The following is a 26585-nucleotide window of genomic DNA, read 5'->3' on the forward strand; positions in this document are numbered from 1 at the left end:
TGAATGAACCAACTGAATAAACTGAAATGGAAAAAAACCCAACATTCTCTCTGCTTTTGGAAGAGGCTCTTAAAAGCCACTTTGTCAGTTCAACACACCTTAGTAATCTCTGACCTCTAGCAATCATTGATTTTTAAGAGTTGACTGTCATTAAAAATTCACCCTTTAAATTAACCATGGTGAACAACATGAATAAATTAGTGTTTCAATAAGTCCAGCTCTGTGGTTGTGTGAGCATGATAATGAAAGATATTTCATTACAAAGGGATAAATTAATGTTGCCAATGAATTTAAGGGGTTGTTGAAAATAATCTCTTTATGCTGTAGGTAGGGCTTTGAACGTTTTATTATAGGACAAACTCAATATACAGTAGAAAAACCTCATAAAACAGAATCTGCAGATCAAAATGTACAATAAGACATAAGAGGAAGTTTGATGGAGACAGTAACAAAAGTTTAGTCCATAAACTTGAGAAAACTGGTCAAATAAATTCTATTCAATGGTATTAGGAGGCTGAGATAGTCCAAGCTGTATGGGGATGTTAGATCAAAAGGCACAATAGCTCCTAGTTTTTTGTGGCCCAAAATTCTGAGCTATCCAGAACATGAAAATTTGCCTGCAATAATAATCCAATGGTAAAAGTAACCTATATTATTCGTGTAAGTGTAACACAACAGGATGGGAGGACGTGTAAAAAAATCTCAAGCTAAAAAAAAAAAAACACAACAAAAAAACCACTTTCAGACGAATTGAACTAACCTTGTTGGGTAAAAAAAATACTAATACTAATAAGGTACAAATGGCTTTTTGTCGGGGGGGGGGGTGGTAATAAATTAAGGCCAAATCACAAGCTGACACCAAAGGGTTCCATGAAGAGAAGACATATTGAACAATACATAATGTATAAAGTGCTTCTGGTCCACTTCCAGGTCTGCCACCAAGCCCGCTGGGGACTCCCTCCCCACTTTACTGTGGGACGCTCCATCTGCCCAGCATCTCAGCATTCACAAGCCGCCTGGTATCTTGAGGTATGTAAAAAAAAAAAATTTAAAGTTGTGCCTACATCCGAATCATTGAATCTCTCCAAATCAATTTGGAGGGTTCTGATTCAATTCAGAGAGATTTAAAGGGTCTCCAGTTGGTTGGGAGAGGAACTGTGTAGCACTCTCTCACTGGACAAGGCCAGGGTGATGTCATGCAAAGAAAGGGGATATAAAAATATGAGCAAGACTGGTCTGGGGGAAGGGAAAGGGGGAGGGGAGATGCTGCTTGGGGCTGCTGAAGAGCAAAGTCTTCTCTCTTGGGTAGAATGAGTTTGCAGATAGTGAAAAGGGAAGCTCAGTTTTGCTTCAGCGGGCCATATAATCTAGCCCTAAAGTTTTGAGGTGCATGAACGCTGGCTGGAGCTGCAGTCACTCCCAAAACATATATACAGCCTATCCGTGGGAGCAAAGATTGGCATACTACCATTTCTTCAAGAGGAACAAGGGGCCCCTTGCATCACAGAAGGACCCATGCTCTTTAGCAGCTTCCCTTGGCACAGCACATCCTATAGACTGTCTTGTAGTTAGTAGGGTTTTACACTGTATTTGCTATTTTCCTTTGTTTTCTATAATAAATCTGTCTTGTGTTTACATTGCTTGGGAGGAGGGGGCTTTTGTTTATGCAGGACACCTTAGTAATTCATTTAGTGTTTACCAGGTGGTCTGGGTAAGGGCTTGAGCCAAGATAAAATATATTCAATATCCCAAATTGAACCTGGGCATTGTTGCTGCTGACCACTATCCAGCAAAAGAGTTAAACAAGGAAGAAAAAAAAATACATTCTGATAATGTGATCACTAAGTAAACTGTCTTTAAAGAGTTAGCCTCTATTTTTCTAATTATATTGTCATATTTAATATACATGGTTTTTCAGCAGAAATATGCAGTTTTATTCCCTAAAGAGGAAATAGATATGGCATGTATTTCAGGCTGCGACTGAGAAATGCATGCTTTTTATTTTCTTTCCAGCCTTCTGCATGCTTGAACCAAACCCAAAACTGATTTTCACTGCTAACAAGCATATAAATGAGCTTCCTGGGAAGTATGTGCCTCAAAGTACCATATGTTTGTATTTTAATTTACAATTCTAATATAATTTTTTTTCAGAAATAGATAATGATATAATCCTAGTTATTCAAACAAACTGAAGTGTCTTTTTAGGTTCTAAAACAGGGGAAAGCACTTAAAGTAAATTACATGTTTGTGTTTACAAGGACCATTTAGATTTAACATACATGCCTCTGTAACTTCTCGCTGAGAAATTCAGCTGTATGTCTTTGTTAACCTCTACTGACTCTCTTCAAAGCCTTCCAAGGTACCTGGAGCACAAAAGCAAAATGGCTGCATTTCACGGATGACACCATCTTAAAAGATTTGCAAACACAATTCATGCACATTCATGTGCACCACACAGAATTATTAGATAGCTCAGATAATTAGATGTTAGAACTTTCTGGAAGGACACCTCCTCACCAAAAACAGGCAGGTGCCCCGAGTCAAACTAAATCTTCAGCAGCAATGATCTATGAAAGAAAAGGTGCTTTGCCTATTGCTGCAGTCTTCTTACCAATACATGCTTGCCAGAATGGAGCCAATTCACTAACTTTGGAAGCATGCAACCATTCAAATCAACCGGCGGAAGTTAAACAGCTCAATTTAAGGAGTGCACACAGAAGTGCAGCTCCCAGCTGTAACTTGGAACAATTTTTGCAAAGCGTTCTGAGTTACAACATTACCCCAGACCAAACAGAAGTTCACTGTTGGTTTCAGGGAGGAGGGGAAACTTGCTGGGGCTGGGAGGCTGCAGCCAGTGCTTGATGCTTTCAGAATGGGGGGGGGGGAAGGCAGCAGGGGGAGCTCATTCTTGGGGCTCCCCAGCTGTTGCTGAAGGGTGGGTAGTTAAATTGGAGCCTCCCTACCTTAGGGGGAGGGAGGAGGGACTGAAAACCCCCCAAACTAAACTGCCTTTGCTCCCTTTCCCCTGTTTCATTCTAAAAACAGAGACAAGCTAAGAGCTCCACAGACACAAGTTACAAAAGACACTACATTTTGAAAGGTCTTTATCTGATACCTCATGCAATGAGGGGTCAGATTTTCACCCAATCAGCTGTCTGCAGCCATGCACTTGTGTTTGGTCACAGCTATAACTGCTTTCAGTGGCCAGATCATCAAAACCGTCACTTCTGTCTGCATCCTAGTAAGTGTCTGGAAGCTCTACCAATGGACCTCTGTACTAGAAGGCACAGGTCAGGGCCTACAACATTCCCCCTCTGTCTCCCTCCCAGCTGTCAGACGTTCAGACAACAGGAACAGAGCAAAAATGCTGTTTGCTCCCCACTCCCCAAAACTGTAATTTTCCTCTACAGCAGCACAATGGATCCTTACCCACTAGCACCAGCCAACAAACCCTGTTCCAGCCCAGGTTGGGGTCAGGTACCACCAGGCTAGGGTTGGGTGCTGTCCAGACACTGGCAGGTTGCCAGCCCACTAGCACCTTGGCAGCAGAGTGGATACTGGTGTGTTTGGGGGTCTAGGCTAAGCCAACCCAATTCCATGGGGGAGGTGGGTCTGGGGTCTCCAGTCCTGGCAGCAGGCAGCTTCTCCCCCACTTGGCACTTCAAGTCTGCACCCACAGCATCACAAATGCGGTTGCAAGCGCAGGGCTCTGGATGTGCCCTGCAGAGATGACATCCAAGGGTACTTCAAAACTGGTACCTCCTGCCTTACACAAGACTGTGGGCTCAGGGCTGAGCCCATGCAGGGCTGTGCCACTGGTTTCCAATGGTGAAATGTGGGGCATATATAGAGCCCTGCACGTGCTGCTCCACACATGAGGCTGCTGGCACAGGGCTCTGCAGTTTCGCACAGGAGGGCATCTCCCCCGTGACACAAAGCTGGCACGGGGGAGATGCCAGCTTCAGCTCCAGGACTCAATTTCTGCAGGAGTGGAGAGGGGGACATTCCCCCCACACAAGACAAAAGCCAGCACTTGCAATCAACCCAGCAGCAGGAGGAACAGGAAAAAAAACTCCAACTTACTGCCCAAGCCAGGCAGGAAAGCATTACTCCTGCCCCCCTCCCTCTATTCCCAAACCAGTCCCGGAACACCAGGGCAAAGCCCTGTTTGCTCCTCACAACAGGGACTCTGGTCTGGGAAGTGGGCAGCAGCAGCTTTCCCACCCCAGTTCCTAGCCCCCACTCTTTAAATGCCACTCCTGTTGCCCAACTGGGTGGGAGTAGCATCTGATGCCCGAGGCTGACGATGATGTGTGGGGAGTGGGGAGAAAGAGGGCAGGGGGATTTGTCAGTTGTACAGCCAAGGGGCTGGGTTTTCTCAGCCCTTGGACTCACATGGGGAGGGGTCTGCTCTGTGAGTTAAGTCCAGCCAAGTCAGAGCGTCTCTCTGGAGGAGAGGGAAGGAAGGGGTATACGTGTAGTGATGCAGCCTGGGATGCTGACAGCAGTGAAGCTTTTATCACTTGTATAAGTCTGCAAGTATTTGTTATACCCAGCAAACCTCTACTGTACTAGATTTAAACCTCATGGTGCAAGATTTAACTTCCCACCAGGCATGTCATTTTTACACCTTCCTAAGGACTGGGAATGCTAGTACACAAAGCATTTGTACCAAACTAAAAATGATTCTATCGATAGAAATGTAATGTTTACACACACACACACACACACACACACACACACACCCTTTCAGCACTACAATGAAATAGCTTCCTCAGATAGTTAATTCTGTTTTGCTCCTATAATTTTATTTTCAACTCTCAAGACCATTCATTAGGGCTCAATAAAACAGTATGTTAAAAGTGCCTTTGGGATTCAAGTGGCTAAATCAATGAATGGTAGTATAAGAAAATAAACAGTAAAGTCCTATAGAAATTTCAGTTGTCTCTTAGCTGGAGTCCTCAACATGCAATTCACACCTAAGAGGAACTGAGATGTCAAAACAGTAAACTATTTTTATTTAGGAATAAATAGAGATCCCTGTGGGAAAAAGACCACAATTGGCTCTAAAGCTTCACAGAGCATTTAAGTGATTCTCACTAGCTCTCCTGTTGGTCTGAGTCAATATGGTTCCTCACAAGATAACACCACGGTTATCAGAAAATACAGAAAATTGTTTCTTGTAGCATTAAGACTGACAGCCTAGAAACAGTGATGCGACTATGACACCAAAAGCATTAATCAAGATCGCCCTTAGCCAAGGGAGGATGTCAGTCATGCTCACTGTATTTTGCTTTTCATGAGGTTACCTCTGACTGCCAGTGTGTTTCCTACTAACTTACAAATTTCCCTTTATTTACTAGGGTGAGGGGTGGGGGTGTCAAACAGCTAATGCCCTTATAATAAGTAAACCGTAACAATGTGTTACACTCTGAGTACATCTGGTTTTGCTTTAGTTACCTTTGAGGATTTATAATTCACCAATCTGGACAATACCAGATCTCCTGATGACTCCAAACAAGTCAGAAAATGGAGTCAGGATCTAATCTTCCTCTAATCCAGGGGCAAAGAGCACCTTCCCCAAGAATTCTGCCATATACAGCACAGCCTCTTTAATATCCTGGGTGTTTGTACACGTTTCCCTTGCTTCGTGTGGGTTCTGTAAGTGCACATTCGCTCTTATGTGATGACATTTTTTATACCAAAAATATGTTATATGCGAGGAAAATTCACTCATATGCAATCAGCAGGGTGGTGCTTTGTGCAGCGCACTGTGAGAGTGACATGCACCAAAATATAGTCTCCTGTGTGGATCTCTGCTCCTCGCTCATTGTCTGCGACATGCGTTTCTGTAGTTGCCATCCCCATTATGACAGTACTCTGTGCTTGTGTGTACTGTCTGCTGTTGGTGAGTACCAAAACTGTCTTGTAAAAAAGTAGCAGAAATGGGTCTGGGGGTCAGTGCAATCCAGGTCTTGGAACATATCCCTGTTTGTTGCATTGTGAAGTGGGTTCCCTTTATGCAAATTTGAGTTATGCGCCGTTTTCTAGGAACACACGAATACCATAAAGCAAGGGAAACCTGTATTCCGTGAAGAACAAGAAGTCTTTTACATAAAGAAAAGGATGGCCTCCAATCATGCAAACTTGTTTCATAATCACTTCTGATGTTTGCGATCAGACTCCAAATTGCTCCTTTGATAAAGTGAAAAACAAATATGAACTGAATACACTGTAAATCAGTGGCTCCTGAGAACTAGCACTACAATTGTTGGTGTTACTCAGAACAGATACCAGGTCAAATTTATTTATTTTCTTCAAGTACTTGATAACATTAAAGATTATTGTAATATTACTTTTTCATGCAATGTTGCCATAATTTCCAAAAGGATGTTATTTCATCACCAGGGAAAAGAAGAATTATTCTAAGTTAACCTGTAAATCAATGAAGTACCCAACGGAAAATAGCTTTGTCACTGTAGAATGAACAGCCAGATAGATACCCTTCTTCCAAATCTGACAATGCCAAGTATTAAAAAAAATTATATGTACTGAATTTGAGTTAAAAAGTTTGGTCAGTTTTCACTAATGTCTCCCAAATGCCTATTCTTGAATAGATAGCTATCAGTCTTCTTTTCTTGCACTCACTTTATGAGCACTGTTAGTTTTTAGTCATATATAGCACTTAATGATTGAACTTGTGAAAGGATAGTATCTAACAAAGTCAAAAGTATAGCTGTTAAGTCCAGCTGAACGTGAGTGAGCTATTGGAATCAACCTCCTCCATTTGTGAAGCAAATGCATGATTTTACAAGACTCATATTTCTGAGAAAAATATTTACCTATCCCTCATTTGGTAAACCAAGTACTTACAGACCTAAACACACCTGAGACATCAGGTCATAATTAATAAACTTGGATATACTTAAATGTCATAATCCATAATTAAATTAATAAATAAGTAATGTACATTTCAAGGTGTTGAGAACCTAGGGAACCCAGAGAAAGCAACGGCCTGAAGTTATGTAATGGGAACTCATGCTGACTATAGTCCCTATAAAAGAAGAGCTACTTATATAATATAGGTAGCACTCAATTTTACAGGAAAACAAGAAATTAAAGTGATGGCAGTTGCTATGGATACTACCACACAAAAATAGGAGTGGGAAGAGCTAAAATATCATGAATGATGGTGCCAAAAACACTGTGCAGGATTAGATTTCCAGCCACAATTTAATACTAGAATAAAAGACAATTAATTGAATCAGGTTCATCCAATTCTCACACTAAAAGAAGAAAATTCTAACTGAAGCCATTGTTTCCAGACTTAAATTGATCAAGAAACTAACTCCAAGTATTATTTTTAAGTTAGAGAAGATAAACCTAACAATTTTGGTGGGCTACATCAAATAAAACAATATTAAGTATACAAGCATTAACTTTTTATATTTGGTCAAATACAGCTTCTGTTACTGTTAACCAAAAACAACATATTGGACTCTTTACAAAATTAAAAGGTGACTATCAAGCTGCTCATTCTGTCTGTTTGGTGGAGATGCAGAATGTTTTCAAGGTTTCTCAAGCTTCCGTAGAATACGGAAACCCTACAAGAAGGTGGATAAGGCAGATATGAATCTTACTAGTAAACTCCTGCTTAGAAAAATGTGAATTAATACAAACTACATGGGGGGTTGTGTTTGTTTTTAAAGTAAATCTGACAATGAGCATGCTATAAGATATTCTGCATGTTTAATTCATAACTACATTAAATAAGGTCTCTCACTTGTACTAATCTAAATATTTGCTCTTCAAGTATCTCACACAGCAATTACAGCACTAAAATTATTTCAAACATAGTGAGAAGTCAAGACAGTGACATTTTTATCTTTTTCTAACAAACAGCATGTAGGGAAAAAAGGTAATATGAAACCCTGAACATTTATCTCCCACATGCTTATAGAGCTACTATTAAGCATATTAAATTGTAATGCTATTGCTCTTTAACACACAAAAACACCCTCTATATTCATATACAATCTTTCCAGGATGCAAAGTCGCTACTATTAAAGACAGAAGAAATGAAGAGATTTTGTTTGGCTCTTTAAAAACAAACTGTGTCACTCATGAAACCTGGGAGAACGCATTTTAAAAAAAGGAAAAGCTGACATCAGGAGAGCAGAGATAACAGAGAAGCATTCCACTTCTAAACTTTTCTTTTTTTTTTTTTTTTTTTTTTTTTTACTGATAGCCTTATCCATGGTAAGCACACAGTGAAAATATTACAAGAAGGGATGGACCAGGCTAACCAGTCATTTTTTGATAACTACAAATCATCAGCAAGCATGTCTTCCGGATATATGATGACAACAGGTATTTTAGGTTTACAATAGAGATTTTTTTTTTTTAACCAAACATTTGAAAGCATTACACTTTGCCCATAATTACATCACTCTTACGACACATAAAAAGCTTATGCATTTTCTGTTATATTTCTTCCCCATTAATAAGTTTTTGTACCCTCACAAAGGAACATATTCCACATTTTGGCTAACTTTGGTGAAGATGTTCATAATGATACCTCCCCTCCTCTCTCTCACATGCTTTGTTGAACATTGAATGTCAGCACTGTTAACAGTTTTAAAATCCAATGTCTGTACTGGTTACACCTGCTTCATTTTTTAATATTTTCCTCCCTGACAACCCATAACATAAATCTAGCTACTGGTATAAATAAATAAATAAATAAATAAATAAATAAAAGTGGTGAAGCAGTAAGAAATGAGAAATCTGTCCGGGCCCTTCTGGTTAGTCTTTATGCTCCCTCCAATGGTAGCTCTCTCAAATTTTTATAAACAATGACAATCTAACACTTTTCTATTCTGATAGGGGCAAGTTTAAGAGATACACAAAAACCTAGTTGTTGTTATATAGTGTCTAGTTTTTATAAAAAACCTGTTGAAGTATGCAGCACTTACTTATATATCAGCTAAAATAACTTGTGCTGAATTTAAATTACTGCAAACCATTTGGAAGAGTTTGTAACAGAAGAACAAACCCTTCCTTAAACTGTAGGAGCATCAACAGCAACTGGGTCCAAAAATTTTGGATTCTCTTTGTATGACAGAGCTATTTCTTTAAACTATTCAACCTCTGAACATCAATTAAGTCTTTGTATAATACAATCAAACTGGTGTACACAATTATCAAAAACAAGACATTAATGCAGGAAAAGTTGCCAAGAAATCATCACTTTCACAACTAGGGAGAGGCTTGTCATTTATTCAAATCTACACCACAGTAAAAACTCCTAGCACATCTATCTACTGCAGTACATTCCCATTCTCCCTACTTTATCATCACTCATCAATAGTAGAATGTCTTTGTGACAGATGTGCCTTGCTTAGATCAACAAAGACTGAGACACATTTCTCCTTTTCTTTTTTTAATCAAGTCAGTGACAAACATCCACAAAGGAAGTTTTTGCACTTTCATCGTATGCACCTCTTTCTGGCTTCTTCTTTCTCAGTTAAGTCCTTCCATAGTTTAAGTATAAATTACCCATCTGTTCTCAATACCTTGAAGAAGGTTTCTCCCTGGATTCTGTCATTAGTAAGTCTTCTGGGCGTCTGCTAACTCCAGCATAACCAAATAACCAAAAAACAAATTATCAACCAAAACCAGTTTTCTGTTGCTCTATTGCCACCACTCTGGGTTATGACTAGTTGCTGGCAGCATAATCCAGCAGCTTGTGAATGGCATCCCAGTGCTGAATTGAGGTAAACTAGAAGGACACCTGGAAGAAGATAAAGCACAAGAAGAAAGAGAACTGTGGAGCTAAGCACCGTCTGATACTCCCTATCTGTAATCTGCTGGATCACTGCAAGAATACGTAAGATTCCGACAAAGCCAAATAATTCACTTTGTAGTACAGAGATTAAGGAAAGTCAATAGTGATATCAGTAGGTATTGCTTAAATTTGTTACTGTCTAGAGAAAACAAAGACTAGTGCATATGTCCCAAAAATCTGACAAATAATCTCTGTGTAAAAAGGTATTTTTTTTATTTTGAAGATTTAAATAACTGAATAACCGAATGAGTCAGGGTTTTTCTAGTGGGATTCTGCAGAGATTTTGGGCTCAAAGTTATTAAGTATACCATGATATAATAGCCTCTGCACTGTAATCTCTACACCCAAATAAAAAAACAAACTAAAGCCAGCTAAGATTTCCAACTTTTTTCTCCTATCCAAAAAAGATGGAAAAAACCTGTTCATCTTGCTGTTCCTCTAAGTTAGAGACAAGGGTTGGCTACCTTTTAGGAGCAGCAGGTCAAATTAGTGCAACTTGCTCTAACGTTGGGCTGCCTCTTCCCATGTCCCTGCTGCCAACCCGCAGAGGTGCCAAACTGCTGTCAACCTCTGACTCATACGCGAACCAACATTTTATTGTATGAAGTTAAAAATCATACTAACTCCTTACATGACGTGTGGCCTTCCATAAGATGACAACTGTAGAATGAAGTTGCCACTAGATGGCTCCTTTGTATGGCAAATTATGTGTTAGACGGTTCTTGACAAGACTCTTCTATAACATGATTAAAAATGGAGTGATCAGAATATTCCCACCACTAAAACCTACCAGCCCCACATCTATTTGTAAATACACAAGCAACTATTTTTAACATTTTAGGTAAACTATTCTACCTTCCTTCTTAGTTGGTCCATTTAAGATTTTTTGCACAAAAGGCTGCATAAGCACACCATGCTTTTGGCACAACTGCTTTTACTCAGCAAATGTGCTTGTGTTTAAGGTTTGCCTCAGTGCATTTTGCTACTGATTTTGAAAGATATTAAACCAGGCTTTTTAAAAAAGTATGGGGCACACAGTTCCCCCACAACTTCCCATTCTGAATCTTAGGATCTCTTCTGTTTTAGGAAAAGATACAACTTGTGGTAACAAAATGGAAATGGCTTGACCAAAACCTGAGAAAACTATCACACTCCTGAAACTGCATTCTTCTTTTTCATTTCCACCTTGCCTATAGCTATTGACAACATGTATTGACAAGTAGTTATCCACAGAAAAATGAAGTTTTGGTCCACCCTAAACCACTCAAGAATTCAGTCTAAATTTAGTGAAAAGGTTTCACTAACATTTTTTTTCAGGGCTAATTTCACAAAACTGTGGAACACAATGATGGTATTTACACCTACATCTTTCCTGTGAGAGCCACTGATTCTTTCTTCAGAAAGACAAGTTGAAAATGACTCTAGTCCAGAGGTGCCAGAGTGTAGTACATGAAGGCATTTTGCTCGGCAAGTGAGCTTTGGGGAAGACGGTGGGGAAGGGGCTGCGCTGCCACAACAAGGATCAGGCCCCGCGCAGCTCCTCCGCCATCTGCCCCAGCATGCCAACATTTTACAAGTCGAGGTTGTGGGTGCTTTGGCACTCTGCCCAAAATCATTGCCGACCCCTGCTCTAGTCCACTGGTTAGGAAGTTAGACACCTGGACACAGTCTCTGGTCCAGTGAATCTAAGTACTTCAGACAAAGTGAAACAGTACCAACAGCAGGGTGGATTTGATTCAAATCAAATTGATTTCAATCACTGGTCTGGACACCTCAGTTTAATCATTGCTTTCTACAAAAAGTGCATTCTTGTTGTTTGATATCCTTTATTCATTTTCCTTGAAACTTTGCACTTTTAGAGATGTAAGGGCTTGAATTTGGGCCCCTAATATAGTCCATGGCCTGTTGTGACCTATTTATAAAACTTTCTAAAAAAGTTACATGACTATATTGTTTCAAATAAAATACAATTAGAAGTTATAATCCCTATTCCATGATGATATCTTTATGCTTTAACATATCTTAAATTAAAACAATCTTTATATAGTTTTATTTTTAAAAGCATCTTAACAAAAAAATCAAAAATGCAATTAAAGTAAAAAAATCTGATTTAAATAAAACAAATCCAATTTTTAAAAATCTAATTTTTAACCACCCTGATCAACAGAATAGATTACGAGTACCCTAACTCCATAATATCCTATAGCCTGATGTTAGAGTCTTGTGTCACATTTGTGCCAATGTCTTGTAGTATATTTATATTAATACCTCTGCAAACATAGCCTTGCCTTCCCCAGAGCAACTTGCACCAAAAAAGTTTATTGATTCACAAAATATACAAGACAGTTGGCATATATAAACTGAGTCTTGGTTTTAATGTGATTTGTACTGGTGGACTGTTGCACCAGTACAAACTCCCACAATATCAAAAGGGCTGCAACTATGTGGTTCAGAGCAGTGTCTTAGTGTTAAAAAGCTAAGGCAGCTGGCTTCTTGCTAGGTACATGTATGATCTACAACATGCATTTAACCCATTAAGAATATGCAGCATACTTTTCAGTAAATAGACTGGCCATGCAAAAAAAATACTGAACAAACCTGTTTTTCAAGTTAGAGGTGACAGAATATGTTACCTTTTCTGCTCTGATGTTGTAAGAAATCTTACATTTTCCATCACATACTCTTATTGCTGAGCACATATAACATGCAGCTACTACACTGTTGGAGACAGTGATGAAAGGAAAATGTTAGAACAGATGAATAACAGAAAACTTACCTCCTTTGTTTCCATTCTCTTCATCCTGAAAGAGAAACATTCATTTAAAATGTAAGTTTACAAATGGAAGAAAAATATACAGGTAAGATTAAAAAAAGGTGTCTAAAATCAGGCTCACAAGGATATGATCCTAACTTTGGTTTACTCTTGTGGTATTTAGTCTCTAGTTGTAGCTACTGTAAAGCTGTGCCCAGTTTTATTGTTCCCTTAACTGTATAGCATAGTATATAAATGTAATTGTGATATATCTTTATATTCCAAGGTTGTGTCAGTAAGGAAGTGATTAACTTGAGTAGCCTGAAACTGTTCACCCTTAGAAGAATTAATGGCTGACAATTAGCATTTGACTTAGTTGTTTACTGGTCCGTCCACCTGGACATGCTAAGAGGGATGGGAAGCCTAGATCTGGCTAGACAATGATAAATTTACATTCTAAAAGAAGAGGCAAAAGATTGTCATCTAGCTAATCAAAGTATCATACAGGAGAGGTGGACTTGGATTAGCAAATCTACAGAACTAAAAAAGGATCCACGTTTATAGTCTGATAAATATAACCCTTAGGGTTATATTTATATACTTGCATAGTGTGAGTGCTCCTAGAAATGAAGGGGTGACATATATTAACAGCTAAACTGGACAAGGTACTTCAAGCCTGCCTTAAAAGAATGGCTTTGTTTCCAGTATTCTCAGGTACATGGAAGAGACTGAGGTCCTCCAGCCAAGGTGGCTGGGAAAAGCAAGCTGACAGAGATTCCAGGAGGGTCAGAGGTAGGACCTACATTTAGACCTGCAAAGCTAGCTAAGGACTGCATCATTGAATTTAGGGTGCAGGATAAGAACAGATTCATTTTCTGGTATTTTCTTGTTTGTTTACTCTTTTTATCTCTGGCTCTATCCACCATATTGTTAGTGGTTCTTTATGTTCTGTTTTTATAATAAATCATTTTGTTCTTTGTCTCTTACTGACTGTCAGTGGAAGGGTTGACTTCTGGGCAACTGATGTTCCAGGCTGATTCTCTCTAAAGAGAAGAGGACCTATAATTTCTTCTATACCCCCAAGTGACCTCAGGCCTGTAGAGATTCCCACAGTGCAAATAAAGGGCTGGGGAATTGAGGTTTGCTGGGATAGGGAGCTATTCCAGAACAACCTCAGTCAGTTCCTTGGTGTGGCAGCACAGTGGGGAGAAATAAAGGACTCTGAGGATCCCTCATAGATTTGGGACAATAGGGTTTGTGACAACAGGGAAGAAGACAAACAGCCCAGAATAGTAGAACAGGTTAGGGATTGCTTAGAGAAGTTTTCAAGAGGCAGGGTCAAATGGGATGCACCCTAGGGTACTGAAGATAATTTCACAGATAATTTCACAGCCACAAGCTACCCACTTGAGGATTGTGGAGGTTGGGTTAGATCCCCAATGATTGGAAAAGAGCAAATATAGTGCACATCTTTAAGAAATGGAAGTAGAAGAATCTGAAGAAATAAGAGACTAGTCAGCTTGACCTCAACACTTGGAAAGATCATGGAGTAGGTCCTCAAGGAATCAATTGTGAAGCACCTAGAGGAGAACACAGTGATCAAGAAAACCCAGCAGAGATTCACAAAGAGCAGGTCTTGCCTAACCAACCTGACTTCCTTCCAAGATAAGGTGATGCGCTTTATGGAGTGTGGGGGGAAGGGGCAGTGGATGCAATACACCTGGACTTTAGCATGGCTTTTGACATTCTCTTCCATGACATTTGTTATTAATAAGCTAAGGAAATGCAGCCCGGAGGAAAGTACTATGTGGATACATAACTGGTTGGATCATTGTGAGCAATGAGTAGTCATAAATGGTTCAATGTCTAGTTGGGAAGAAGCAACAAGGGGGGTTCCCCAGGGGTTTGTCCTGGGTCCAGTATCATTTTAATATTGTAATTAATGATTTGGGTGATGGCACCGAGTACACACTTAGCAAATTTGAAAACAACATAAAGTAGCAGACACTCTGGAATGTAAGGCTAGGATCCAGAATGACCTGGATAAACTGGAGAAATGGTTTGCAATCAAACAGACTGATTTAACAAGAACAAGTGCACTTTGGATAGAATAACTGAAAGCACAAAAACAAATGGAGGATTGGCTGTCTAGGTCAGCGGCTCTCAACCTTTTGAACCTTACATCCCACCAACCATTTTGTCACAAAAACCCTGGTGCCACCATAATAAAAACAAAACCCCACAAAATTGCACTGTTCAAGATATCTGTTGATCTATCTATTTGAAGTTTCAAACAACTGATTTTTTTCCCTAATTGGGCACTGAGCTGAAGTCCCACCTACATGACCTTCGAGTCCCACCAGTGTGACGTATCCCACTGGTTGAGAAACACTGGTCTAGGTTACAAAGAAGGACCTGCAGATTACAGCAGACCATAAACTGAATAAGATTCAATGATGGGTTCTTGTTACAAAAAAAAACCCAACAGTATGCTAGGTTGTATTAACACAAGCATCATTTACAAATGAAGGAAAGTGGTTCTTCCTCACTATTTGGTACTGGTGAGGCCTCACCTAAAGTACTGCATTCAGTTTTGGGCCCAGCACTTCAAGAAAGATATGAACAGATTAGAAAAAGAGTCCAAAGCAGAACAAGAAAAATGATTAGGTGCCTGGGAGGCAAGATTTATGGAGGAAAGGCTGAAAGAATTAGGGTTATTTTAATGTGGAGACTAGAAGACTGAGGAGGGATTTCATAATAGTCTTCAAATACTTGCAGGGCAATTACAGAGAGGATGGAAATGGGCTCTTCTCTGTTGCTACAATGGTGTCAAGATTCAGCATGGGAAATTTAGGTCAGAGATTAGGAGGAACAATCTGACTGTGAGAGTGGTGAAGCACTGGAACAGATTATCTAGAGAAACTGTCGACTCTCCATTCTTGGAAATTTTCAAGAGCAGGTTAGACACTTGGATGGGGTGGTTTAGTCAGGAATGCTCCTGCCTTGAGCAGGGCCTGGACCAGATGACCTTGTGAGGTCCCTTTCAGCCCTGCTTTCTTTTGATCCTATGAATCAGTGCTACAAGCCAGTACAGTACCCACTTCCTGCAACAATTTAATTTGTTTTGAACTGATCATCCAAAGAACTGAAGCACAGAATGACATAATGACAAACATCTGTATCATTCTAGTTTCCACCAAGTTCACTGAATGAAAAAAATGTGCATCCGACTAAAATATTTGGATTCTCATTCTCTGAGGTTATAAAAGTATGGGTCACCACTATGAAAGGGACCAGATTATTATATGCTACAGTAAACTCAAGATTGAAAAATTACTAATTGTAGAACTAGTATCACTTTGTAAAGTATTGCAAGGCTGTCATCTAGTATAAACAATCATAAAACAGCTGCAAAACACTGAACGCTAACAAATTTTGTATGATACCAAGACAATGATTACAGTCCTTTAAAAATAGAGTGTTTTACAATTCAAATGCTTCCAAATCTGGAATCTTGTTTTATTTTGTTTCGTTTTTCACATTCACCTCATATTGCAAACTTCAGTATGAACAGTTTCTGACAGAATGCATCATTCACAAAATACAAAAAACTGCCTGTCAGATTAATTTAGTATGCAGAAGATTTTAACTTACAAATATAAGTTTAAGTGGCTAACTAATAGATAGTCAGCTACTTTGTCTCTTCACAGGACCTTTGTACTCCCAGTGATGTCAGACTTGCCTCCCTTCACGCTGCCCATTAAACATGAAATACCCTTCCTGAATTAATGAAACAGGCTACTACATTCTTGAACACTCTTCTCTAAACCAACTTGTATTGTGATGTCTACAAGACAATCAATTCACTAAAGCTCAGTTGGGAACCAAAGAAGAATTGTCAATATTCATAATACGCTTTTACACAAACATATAAAAAATGTGTATGTATTTTATCTATCCCTCTCCTGCTCTTTTGTATGTCACTTCCCTTTCACTATTATACTTTGTTTCACTATTATACTTTGTTTAGGATATGGACCATACCTTACCTGTATTTGTATAGTATTTAGTAAAATGGAACCCATGATTCTCAGCAGGGTCTCTGGGTGCAACTATTTATACACGAATGATGAACAGGAGCATAAATTTGAAAGACCTACTGCTTTAGCAACTGTTATCATTAACTATTATACTATTAATGTTGTAACTTAATAAGCAAAATAAAGAGAACTAATGTGCTGAATTATAGTTAATAAAACTGGCAATTTCTGGATGCCCATGATGCTAAAGACAAGTTTATTTTTCTTATTCACTCAACTACAGAACCAAACCCAATCTTTATGTATGGGCACCTCACCCCATATTAGCCATGCCTTTGGCCTCTTTTCATTAGATTAACATCTGATAGTAATATTTTCAAGTTCTTCTGTAACAGAGTACCACTGCACTTACTCATAGTAATAAAAATATCTTCTCATATCTTTTCAGTTTATGTCAAATCATGTCAAAATAGTGCCTCAGTCTTCTTCTGATAAAAATATTTAGTATTTTACATAGAAAGGAATTTACAGTAGCTGAAGATTCTGGGTCATTACTTCAATCAAAGGAGGAGCTCAACATGGGAAAGATGCATTTTCTGAGAGTGAAGACAATCCCAAAAGTTAATACTTAACAGAACAAGGAAGGCTATGATTGTTAGTACATACATAGTTATGATATATTGGTAGAAGACGTACACAGCAAAAAAAGCCTTCATTTACTTTTCAAACTGGCCTTCATTATTTATTTCACTTACTCTAAGAGAATCCTTAATAGAAGAGTCTGGAGGATAAACAATGAAGTGTCTTAAGGTGAAGCCGAAGCCCTGAGGTGTCCTCCTTAACACAACAGTTTTAAGACCAGGCCAAAAGAATGCATCTTCTTCCTCTGATGGCGATACAGCTTCACTCTGCTCTTTATCATCTTTATGTTTTGATGCCTGAAAGAGATTAGGAAAAAAGATGTTGAATAGAACATGAAACGTAGATATTCCCCTGTCCCCCTCTTATTTTTCTATATTTAAAACAAGAAAATATTTCATCTCCAAAAAATATTATTGAAGCCAATGTAACAAAAATCTTGTATCACTGTTATTTAGTTCAAAGCAATTCCATATATTATTCTCATAAGCTGTATGTTTTCCCAGCGTACCAACATGCATTCTACCTGTGAAGGGGAGGGTAGCTAAGGGAGAGAAGAAAGGCACCAGAATGGGGCAAGTGGCCATGACGAGACAGGTGTATTCGCCTTCTTTCCAACAGGTCTGATAAATGAACAATCAAGTTCTGCTCATAAATGGATCATAAGCTATACATGTTTGTCTATAAAAAAAATTTGTACAAGGTAGACAAAAGCAAATTCAAAAGTTCCATTTATGCATATAAAACATTTAAAGCAATTAAACAATAAAACAAGTATGTCCTATGTTAGGCTACCTAATCTAAAGAATTAATCTTTTGCTAATCAAGCCAATACCAACTTACAATGTATATGTTTTTTATTTCATTCTTAGAGTATTCTTTCCTAAATGTTTAAGTCTGTCAACTCTGTCCAAAATTACACAAGAATAAAATTCAAAAATTGTATCTCCATTACACTACATCTTGTCCTCCGATGCACAAACATGTGTTTACGAAAAACCACAAATACATATATAGATTTTACGCAAGAGGCAAGGATTTTTATGGGTGATATCTTTTACTGTGCCAACTGCATGGTCAGGATAAATGTAGACAAGCTTTTGAAAGTAATGCATTCTTCTTCAGGTCCCTCAAGAAAAATTGCAAGGTCCTGAAGAAGCATGTGCACTGCATTCAAAAGCTTGTGTAAGTCTATCCCAACCATACAGTTAGCCAAGTAAAAGATATTACCCACAAAAACCTTTGCCTCTCATTTCCTTGACCATCACAACTACAGCATCACTCCAATATTATACAGATCCTATATAGATGATATCAAATCATTACTAAAATGATTACATGACATGAAATCATTACATGACATCATTACTAAAAAGCCTCCTCTTGCCCATCTGCATCCTTAAGCTATAACGTCTTTCCTATTGTGGCACCCACTTCCCATTATTCAAGGTAATGCCATTTTGTACTACTTTACCTCAAAGCCAAAAAGGGAGAATAAGTTATTTTAAAAAGTGAGAAAACCTCTAAGAACACACCACAAGAAGGATCTAATATTCTGCATCAAATGTCGACCTCCAAGATGTAAATCAGTCAGATGTTTATCATCGTAGAGCCACAGCTTCTTTAGCCAAATACTCTACTTTTAAAGTAAATTGAGCTATACAACTCCTCACTGCTCTATGTTCTTTCTCTTTTTAAAGTATGAGCATGAGAGATTAGGGTTCACTAGATTCTGGAAGGCATAATAGTAGTATTTACATCAAACTATATTTGAGTCTAAATCTATTGCAGAGAATTAAATGTGAAAGTTCTGCACACTGCATGCCTAATCCAATGCCCACTGAAGTCAGACAGAATTAAATCAAGCTCAAAAGGGGTAATACCATAAAAAACTTGGGTTCACAGAGTAGTCACTGACAGTCATATAATTTCTATTTAAAATAGTACCAAGAAACATTACAAGGAAAGGAAGCTTACAAAGAGAGTTTTAAGAAAGTCTAAAAAGATGCTCTATACATGTTAACAAGCAATTTTTTCTTAACTTTCTTTATACTTAAAAAGATGTGTGAAAATACTTGTTGGAAAAGCAGACAAGTGATGTCAAGGCCAGAGTTGCTGGCAATGTCACAAGAAACAAGTCTAATTTTGGACCAAAACAATGGAGTTTTCAGAAGGGGAATATAGAAAATTTTCTCTTACTGTGGTGTAGAAAGTAGCCCAGGAGACCAACAGGAAGAAGGGATGTTATCAAGCAAGTAAAGAAACTCATTCTTATAACCTAAATACACAACACGTTTGCTCATCTAGTGTAATTTATATCAAATCTGTACACTGATGCATACAGGATATAAGCATGCAGACATGCATGTATCCTGGACCAACTACTCGCAAGAGCTTCTATCACAAAATTGCCTGGCCACCTAGTTTGCTTAGAGGAAAAAGCTACCCTGTGAGAGCTGAGGCCGTATACATGCTCACCTCAGTAGTTTTGCCTTAGGGAAAAAGAAGGGGTAGTTCTCAACCAAATTCAAGAAAGTTATGCAGGTGTGGAGATTTATGTTGCATTCTTGTTTACTCTGGTGTGAAGTGTGATTACACTGGTATAAAAAATGTCATGTCCACATTGATAGCCATATTATTCATCACAAAACACAACTAATTTCACATCATTTAGGAAACAGCTATGACCACACTTTTCAGCTGCCCATGTGAATAAAAAAGAAACTCAATCTGTCTCCATGTGATAACCATTCAAATCATGCAGCCACACATACCCCTCTGCCAAAATTTCTCACTTTAAGAATAAACACCTTCTGGAATGGAAGAACACTACTGCATGAGGTAGAATGAAGGGGAAAAAACAGAAGCAAGTGATGACATTGATTTAATTGATCATTGAAGTTTTATTGATAATTATTTATTTATTGACATTGATTTATGTAGGCAAGGAAGACTTACTGAGGGCAGAGTTCCTGCATGTTTTCACACATGTGAACAAAAATGACAGTCATGTAGAAACTATAACTACACAATGTGTTGTGTTCTAATGGTGGCTTTTCTCTCTGTTTCTAATGAAGCCTTACTTGCATTACACTGGAATACAACATTTTATTTTATACATACACACACACACACACACGAATGTCATGTAATTTTTTCCAGTGTCATTTATTTTTTTATTAGAGGTAAGTTTTGAAAAAGAAGTAAGTTTTGAAAAGTTCTGCTAAAACTATTTTGTAATAAGAACCATGCTAAAGCTCTAGGCCAGGGGTGGGCAAAATACAGCCTGTGGGCTGCCCAGCATGGTAGCAGGGGGGCTGCAGCTGCTGCCACTGCAACACAGCCCCAACAGGAAAGCCCAGAGCCGGTGCAGGTCCCAGGCTGGCAGCGGCTGCAAGTTACAAAGCTGGTGCTGAGCAGGAGAAAAGCGGCCCTGCGCCTGCCCTCTGCCCAGCGCCCTGTTTTGCAACCTCACATGGGGCTGCCTGCGCCTGCTCAGCACAGCCGCACACGGGCTGTGAATGGCTGCAGCAGGGAGCACTGGCCACGGGGTGGGGGAGGGGTCGCTTTTCCCCACGCTCCACACCAGCTCCTTCCCTGCCAGTGAGCAGGGGATCAGGGCTGTGCGCTGCCCCCTGCATGTACTGAGGGGCTGGAGGGCACTGGGAGTGAGCAGGCATGGAAGCACAGGGCCTGTACCGGTGTCTCAGGGCCAGCGCCAGCAGGGCCCAGAGCAGGGCAGCAGGGGTACAGGGTCCCAGCCGACAGGGGCTCTATGGAGCCAGGCCAGCTCCCTCTTTCCCTGCTGGTACAATCCAGCCCAGCTCCACAGACCCCTGCCAGCCTGCGCCCTGCTCTGGGCCCCACTGGTGCTGGCCCTGGAACTTTGGTCCCAAGACATTGGAATACTAGTTCCAAGATGGTGACACAGGGACGGGCACTTATCAAGGGGCGGCCCGCCACAGCTTGCCAAAACTGGGTAAGCAGCCCTCTGCCTGAATGCCTGCCCCTGCTCTAGGCACTGATGATACAGCAAACCGGAAAAGTACGGGAGGCGGCAGCCGCAACGGATTGGTACGCACAGGACTATAAGAAGCTACCTGCTGGACATTGGCCTTTTCACTCTCTCAGGACTCTATTGTATGTGATTTTATAGAATCACAGAAAATTAAGGATGGAAGGGACCTCCAGGTAATCTAGTCCTATACTCTCCTCAAAGCAGGACCATCCTCAACTAGATCATCCCAGCTAAGACTCTGTCTACCTGGGTCTTAAAAGCCTGCAAGAATGAAGATTTCACAACCTCTCTGGGTAGCCTGTTCCAGTGCTTTACTACCGTCCTCATGAGAAAGTTTTCCCTAATATCTAACCTAAACTACCCTTGCTGCAACTTGAGACCATTGCTCCTTGTTCTGTCATCTCCCATCACTGAAAATAGTCTAGCTACATCCTCTTCATAACCACCAGGTAGTTGAAGGCTGCTCTTAAATCTCTCTTCAGTCTTCTCTTATCCAACCTAAATAAGCCCAGTTCCCTCAGCCTCTCCTTAGCAGTCATGTGCCCCATCCCCTCACCATTTTTATTGCCCTGTGCTGGACTCTCTTCAAGTTGTCCACATCCTTTCTGTATTGGAAGGTCTCAAAATTAGACAGTACTCCAGATGTGGCCTCACCAGTGCTAAATAGAGGAGAATAATCACTTGCCTTGACCTGATGACAACAGTCCTACCAATGCAGCCTGGTGTACCGTTAGCCTCCACAGCAACAATGGCACACTGTTGGCTCATCTTCAGCTTATTGTCCGCTATAACCACCAGGTCCTTTACTGCAGAGCTGCTGCTTAGCTAGTTAGTCCCCATCCTGTACTGGTGCATGTGATTGTTCTGTCCTAAGTGTAGGACTTTGCACTTCTCCTTGTACCCCATGTGATTTCATTTGGTCCAATCCTCCAATTCGTCTAGGTCTCTTTGAATTATGGCCCCACCCTCCAGTGTATCTACTACTCCACCCAAGCTTGGTGTCATCTGGAAACTTGCTGAAGGTATACTCCACCCTATCTTCCAGGTCACTGACAAAGATATTGAACAGAAGAGGCCCTAGGACTGAACTATGGGGCACTCTACTTGATATTGGCTGCCAGCTGAACATCAGTCCACTGATGACTACCCTTTAAGCCCAATGATCCAGCCAATTTTCCATCCACCTTACAGTCCATTCATCCAACCCATGCTTCCGCAGCTTGCTTGCAAGAATGTTGTGGGAGGCCATATCAAAAGCCTTGATAAAGTCAAAATATATTATATCCACTGCTTTTCCAGCATCCACAAAGCCAGCCATCTTATCATAGGAGGCAATCAGGTTGGTCAGATATGAATTGCCCTTAATGAATCCATGCTGCCTGTGCCTAATCACCTTCTCCAAGTGTTCTGAAATGGATTCCCTGAGGGTCTGCTCCACAATTTTCCCAGGGGCCTGAGGTGAGGCTGACCCATCTGTAGTTACACGGAACCTTCTTTTTCCCCTTTCTTCAAGATGGGTACTAACATCTGCCCTTTTCTGATCATCAGGGACCTCTCCCAATTGCCACGAGTTTTCGAAGATAATAGCCAGAGGCTCTGCAATCACCTTGTGTCAGGTCCTGTGGACTTGTACACAATCCAGCTGTTCTAAATACTCCCTAACCTTTCTGCAACCCTGCCAGTTATGATGGACATGAGTCAAAAGCTCTTTGCACTTATTTTGTTTTTCCTCCCCCACTTTTTGCTGATGCTTTCCTGCACAAGGGGAGGGGGCAACAGGGATGCTTCCTCCTCCAGAGGGGTAGGGGGTAACAGAGATGCTTCTGCCTACCAGCCAGGCTGTGTGGGGGAGGGTGGCTCAGCTTGGGATAAGGGCCAGAGAGTGGCAGCAGTGGGGACCAGGCTGTGAATGGGTAACTACCATGTGGTGGCCTCTGTCCTTGCCCCCAGATGAGCCCAGGACAGCCTGGCTGGGGCAGGCAGAGTGCTTTGGAACTTCCCCTACCCCTGGGACAGTGGGGAAAGCAGAAGAAGGAGGCATGGGAGGTGGAAGAAGGGAGGGGGGGAGGTATGCCTCTGGGTACCAAGAGGAACAGAGGGGGGATTTCCAACTGCATTAGGGACTTGAAAAAGATCCCAGATGCTCCCATATTACACTCCAATACAACAGGGTGCAGCCACACTACTACACCACCCCTGGATGCCATGTTCAAAATGTGTGTCCAATACACTAATTAACTCCCATACCAGGCTTTCAACACAATCTATATACATCCTTTACTATAGAATATTTAGGGATGACTCTGTTATTTGTAACAATAATTAGTTTTATGACTCCCAGAGACTTAGGGGAGGAATGTAAGTTGCTATCAACCTTTAATTTATATACTAAGCCTACAAAAAGCCTAAACTGTAGTAGATTGTGGCCTACTAGCCACACAGAACTGAACTGCAATTTGGCCTCTTCAAAAAGCAGTAAAATACTGTAGGGCATAAGCTATAGTATGAATGATTTCTCTTAAGAATAGTATAAGTAAATACCCAGAAGTATGCAGTTATTTTTCCTACTCTTTTCTATAGCTTTTTAGGACAGGGTTAGCACCAACTGGTTGAGAGACATCAGCATTCACAGGCCACAACCTACTTCATCATAAGCTATCTGATCCCACCTAAAAGGCCACACTTCCCTACCTTCTGCCTAACTTCAAAGTACCCCCACTAACCAACTCTACACTCTTCTATTGTGTTACATATGCATCAACACCAAGAGAAAAACTTTTTAAAAAAGTATGAATGTGAGTCAGGCACACCATCTCCATCAACTCTGACAGTTAGGCTCCTTTCAAGCTCATTAATACCAAGATGCCAGGATGTCTATGGTGTAGTGCCTGTGCCATACCCACAGTAGTGGGTGGCACTAATCCACACTGTTTATCTCCCATTGGTGCTCCCTGCTGTTATGACTGGCAGGAGGATGACCTATTTCATTCAGTTAAGCCGTTTTGTTCATACAATGAAGTTGGCTACCCTGACGCTCCCTAGGTGATCTCACTGAGACAGAAAAACCACCTCAATGCATAAAACTTGTAGCTGGCAATATACAGAAGCAAATGGGGCTTTTAGCCACTGGCAGTTTTAGGTATAGGGATGGGGATGCGGATGAGTAAAAACAGAGGCACACCAAGTACCTTTGTAAAGTGAAGCAGCCTGTGTGGTAATGCTCCTAACTTGTCCAGCAATATCTCAACAAGAAAGCCTTGTTGGGTAAGCTGTCTCAGTAAGAGGTTATCAATGCCTAGGCATGTGCAGCTTTTTGCTGAAAATACCAAGAAAAGTGACAGCTTGTTGACAGCTCTATGATGTGGAAATTTGCCCATTGGAATGGGCTGAGATAATCACTATTCCACAGAGAGATTCAGCAGCCATCTTTCAGCCACTGCTTAAAATCAAGGCCAGGTCTATAAGCAAACCAAAGTGGAAGGCACCTGCCTGCAATTACCCACCTCCACAGCCATCTAAAAACTTCAAATACATTATACTATAATAGCTATCTGCTATATCTAATTTTGTAAATTCTTTAATTTATTTCCTGTCCTCTCTCCCCCACCCCTCCAGTTGCATAGGTGCAATTCTGCTGTACTAAAGCTATAAAATAATCATAAGCTTTTAGTTTGAGGACCCTACTTGACTGCATTCAGGGCTTTCACTTTCCTTACTCTTTATATTTTTTCTTTGCCAAAAGTCCCTTTCACCTGCAATTTCAAAAAACAAACAAACAAACAAAAAGTTCTTTTAACAAATCCCACTTGATCTTACCCAATGTGACATAAAGTTAAGGTAAGGTCCTTTAAAGCCAAGCACCCATGCTACCTGCACTACCTGATCCTTTTAGTTAGCACTACAGAACAGGAAACATACTTTGATGGACAGGGAAAACCCAATTAGCTATACAGCCAACACCTTAAAGATCCATCACTTATAAAATATGATTTTAAAATTGTATTTGAAGATAAAAAACACCATTGAAGTGCTCCTTTCTTCAGTTTCAAAGGCACAGGGAGATTGAAACCACTCTCTTAGAAACAAATTTAAAATGTACCAAGAATGTTTTCCCTTTCCTACTTACTGATAGAAATTAAATAAGCCTATCTGATCAGAAAGCATGCAAAAATAGAAATACACAGCAGGGCTTTGGGACAAATTGCATCTTAGAACCCTATGATTAAGTGCACCCACTGATAAACAGGCCTGGCATCATGTACCTCATTCTGGGTGAAGTCATGAGGTCCAATCATTGTTAAACTGGCTCTCTAGGCTACAGCTGCCTCAGTCCTCAGCCAGGTTACCAACATAAGCCACTTGGTTTTGGCACCTATAACACTTTCCCCTGTGGAAACATCTGATACTATAAGTTTGCTGCAATGAAAAAAAATGCCCCAGCATTTACAGAACAATACATTATTCACTACCTACTGAAAGGAACAAAGCAGGTAGAACAGAGGGTGAAAACCATAAAAGACCTACACAAGGCTTACTTATACCTTATCCTCAATCTGCCAGCTTGTTCAAGTAGGCCTATGTCCAGCTGATGCCATCTCTGGCAGGGAAAAGCAGCATAAAGCACATTCATTGTCTGTATGTGTTACTCAGTTTGTTTCTCATCTCTCCCAGACAGAGCCCACATTCACTCAATGAGTTTCTATCCGATCACTGAACCCCTCAGCTTTCTAGCATTCATGAGGTTTAGGTTCCCTGTTGATTTTAGGCTCAAACTGGACAAGAGTAAACTACTCTAACTGGATAGGCCCGATCAGGGATTGTTCTCCAATCTTCATCTCCTGCACAATGTTCTCTCAATGGTACTGCATTCACCTGTGTCTGCTACTAAGTCTTCTCCAGGCACAATTTCATGGTTCTTAGCATCCTAGTAAACAGAGTTGTAAAGATCTACTGTGTCCTTCTGGGAAAATTGTGGGAAGATACTGAAGGACTCAGCCAGAAGTAGGGTCAAGATTTTACTATGCAGGGATGCAAGGATGGGTGCACCCTATGATTCCAACCTCTTCCTTCCCACCAACTAGAGTGGGCAGACTGTGCCATGGGAGTAGCAGCAGATAAGAATTCCCCCTCCCATACCCTGCTCAGATGTCCCTTCCCCTTTCCCCTTTCCTAACACCCCACCAGCTGCTGCCTTGTGGGGGCAAGGAGAACTCAAGAGCTGCTCCAGACAAGCTGTGCAGGGGATGGACTCAGCCCAGGATGGCTGCAGCAGCAGTGTGCAGGTGGGAT

At 40.5% G+C, this 26585-nt stretch overlaps 1 protein-coding gene across 6 annotated transcripts in view; it reads right to left on the reverse strand.

Annotated features, from left to right (window-relative positions):
- The window catches only part of ARHGAP21 (Rho GTPase activating protein 21), a 163804-nt gene that overhangs the window by 72585 nt on the left and 64634 nt on the right, over nt 1–26585 (reverse strand). For all 6 annotated transcript variants that reach the window (XM_090047362.1, XM_090047364.1, XM_090047365.1 and 3 more), the window contains exons 2-3: nt 17395–17577; nt 12624–12648 (exon numbers count right to left, since the gene is read on the reverse strand). In XM_090047362.1, the coding sequence (XP_089903488.1) occupies nt 12624–12648; nt 17395–17577 (208 nt within the window). The remainder of the gene's footprint in view (nt 1–12623; nt 12649–17394; nt 17578–26585) is intronic.

The sequence above is a fragment of the Crocodylus siamensis genome, chromosome 5 (assembly GCF_052110815.1).
Source record: "Crocodylus siamensis isolate JL-2025a chromosome 5, ASM5211081v1, whole genome shotgun sequence".
In the NCBI taxonomy this organism is placed as follows: Eukaryota; Metazoa; Chordata; order Crocodylia; family Crocodylidae; genus Crocodylus; species Crocodylus siamensis.